At 57.9% G+C, this 2,746-nt stretch overlaps 1 protein-coding gene across 1 annotated transcript; it reads left to right on the forward strand.

Moving 5' to 3' along the window:
- The first annotated feature begins 381 nt into the window (after positions 1-381).
- On the forward strand, positions 382-1,858 carry LOC118075923 (G-protein coupled receptor 22-like). The gene has a single exon (XM_035098338.2). It carries the CDS (start codon positions 445-447, stop codon positions 1,735-1,737), a length of 1,293 nt encoding a protein of 430 aa, XP_034954229.1. The 5' UTR covers positions 382-444; the 3' UTR covers positions 1,738-1,858.
- Positions 1,859-2,746: the final 888 nt, after the last annotated feature.

Genomic DNA, 2,746 nt, shown 5'->3' on the forward strand with positions numbered 1-2,746 from the left:
AAAAAAGAAGAAGCAAAACAAAACCCATTCTGACTATTGGGGTTAAGCTAGGCTGCCTATCTCATTTCCCCCTCCTCCCACCTTCCCATCATCTAGGCCGGCCTTCCAAAACTGAGTGCCTTCCAGATATTTTTGGAGTACAATTCTCACCTTCCTCAGGGAACTGCAGCCTTCCCCAGCCCACAAGGCTGTGGGAAGGCTGCCCTAGGTGATGGATGGGATGCCGATGGCAAATTTTGTGACGTGAGGAAGATTCCTCAGGGTTCTAGTTAGCCCCAGGTGCAAACACTGTCCCAGGCGGCTGCTGTCAATGCAAAGAGGTTCATCTTGCTGCTTTGATGATACTTGATGGTACCTTTCTCTCCCCACAGGTGAGGGAGCTACCTGCAACCCCAAGCCCATTCATTCTATGGACTATGCCCACATCTCCGTGCCCTCTCAGCCATGGAGACTCCCATGTTCGACACTATCCTGGAGACGACGGACGGGGTGACCCCTGACCCCAGCTGGACACTGCCCTACCCGCTGGGCTTCCAGGTCTCACTGACAGGCTTCCTCATGTTGGAAATTGTACTGGGAGTCAGCAGCAACTTGACCGTATTGGTGCTGTATTGCCTGCAGGCTGGCCTGGTGGACTCGGTCAGCAACATGGTGACTATGAACTTGCATGTGCTGGACGTGCTCATATGCGTGGTGTGCGCCCCACTTACCATGGTGGTGGTTCTGGTGCCCCCCGACCGGGCCGCCACACTGCTCTGCTGCTTCCACGAGGCGTGCATCACCTTCAGCAGCGTGGCCACAGCCACCAACGTGCTGGTGATCAGCCTGGACCGCTACGACATCTCGGTGCGGCCTGCGCAGCGCGTGTTGACCCCGGGCCGCGCCATCCTTCTCCTGACTGGCGTCTGGGTGCTGTCCCTGGCTGTCTTCTTCATACCCTTCCTCGAGGGCGAGCTGGGCCATGCCAGCACATGGCAGAACCGCACCGTGCTCTGCGTCGGCCCCGAGGAGTTTCACGCCGAGCTCGGCACCTCCTACCACCTGGCGATCCAGATCCCCACCTTCTTCGCCGCCGTGGCCGTCATGCTGGTGACGTACGCCAAGATCCTGCAGGCCCTCAACATCAGCATCGGCAGCACCTTCAAGCGCAGCCAGCGCCACAAGACCAAGAAGAAGAAGCGGCGGAAATCGGCAGAGCCAAGCAACAGCGTGGCAGCTGGCGGAGTGGAAGCCAAGCGGCTCTCTCAGCCTGTGCCAGCACTGCCAACGCCACCACCCATGGGGGTGCAAGCCTCTGTCTCAGTGATCATCGCCCTGCGGCGAGCGGTGAAGCGCCACCGTGACCGGAGGAAGCGCCAGCGGCGGGTTTTCCGCATGTCCCTGCTCATCATCTCGACCTTCCTGTTGTGCTGGGCGCCGCTGTCTGTCGCCAACCTGCTGATCCTGTGCCTGGGGCCCAGCCCCCTGATGGGCAAGCTGCGCGTCTGCTTCCTGGCCATGGCCTACGGCACTACCATCTTCCACCCGCTCCTCTACGCCTTTACCCGCCAGAAGCTGCGGAACGTGCTGCGCAGCAAGCTGAAGAAGCGGGTGGTGTCGGCCCTGCAGGTGGACCCTGCGCCTGGCGGCACTGTCATCCACAACTCCTGGGTGGAGCCACCCCGGAAAAGCTGCAAGGGCCGGCTGCGGAGTAGTGACGGAGCTGAGCGCTGCCTGACTGAGGCCGCTAAGGAGTGAGGCGTAGGGGGCCGAGCCCTCAAAATGGAGGTTCAGCAGAGTTTGGGGGTGGGCGTACGAATCTTCCGCCTCGCTCAAGCTGGCGAGTGGTGAGTGCCAAACACTGAAAGGGGAGGGAGGCACAGAGACCGCCAGAAACGACAACACCGGTGCTAACCCCTCAGCCTGAAGCCACTGAATGAGAGAAGTGGGGGTGAGCCAATGTCTTAACGAAGCAGCGAGGATCAGCCATCGGCGCCTTGCCGAAACCCCAAGGGTTTCTGCGTAGGGTGTGATACTGATTCCTCACAAAAGGCCCCATGCCCAGAGTGCAAGGCCTTCCCGTTGCCAGCGCTGAAACCAACCGACTGTCTGAGGTAAAAGACGAAGGCTCGGGCCTTCTCACCCACGGCACCAGCCAATTCATCACACTGAGACCCAATATGATGATCACTACTACTACTACTCCTATTTAATGTTTATATCGGTGCCAAGAGTTGTGCTAAAGACATCCACTTGGGTGAGGTCCTCTGCATATAGGGTCGTTGAGCCCACATGGCAGTGAGCAAGTGAGCTTCCCCGCAAGTTCTCTGCCTGCTGATGGAAGTGGAGGAAGAGGTCTAAGAAAGCATTTTGTGGCTGCAGGGGAAATGCGGGTTTGGGGAAGGGGTGAGGGTCACGCAGCTCTTGGCCCCCCCCCTGTTTTGCTGTGCTTTTCTCTCCAGAACCCCTTAGATTAGGCAAGCGACACTGTTTTGTTGCAGCATGTCAAGCCCCTGCCATCTCCAGAACATGCTATGGTTTGGGGGGTGGGTTTAAGTGCCATTATAGATCTCCTAGTCCAGTGGCTGGAGCCTGGCAAACATACCTTTCTCCAAAGGGTTATGTTAGGCTCTGCGCCCACACACCACTTCCATATTGGGACCAGTTTCCCAAAAACCTACTTTTTTTTTTTAAGGCTTCAGTACTACAGATGCTGATTTCCTTGCCTCTGCCATCGCAGGTGGCCACTGACTCCCAGCATCAAATG

Source organism: Zootoca vivipara, chromosome 2, assembly GCF_963506605.1.
Source record: "Zootoca vivipara chromosome 2, rZooViv1.1, whole genome shotgun sequence".
Taxonomy (NCBI): Eukaryota; Metazoa; Chordata; class Lepidosauria; order Squamata; family Lacertidae; genus Zootoca; species Zootoca vivipara.

Bases quoted from the DNA above. Each gene is read 5' to 3' on its own strand.
- LOC118075923 (XM_035098338.2), top strand. From the start codon at position 445: ATGGAGACTCCCATGTTCGACACTATCCTGGAGACGACGGACGGGGTG.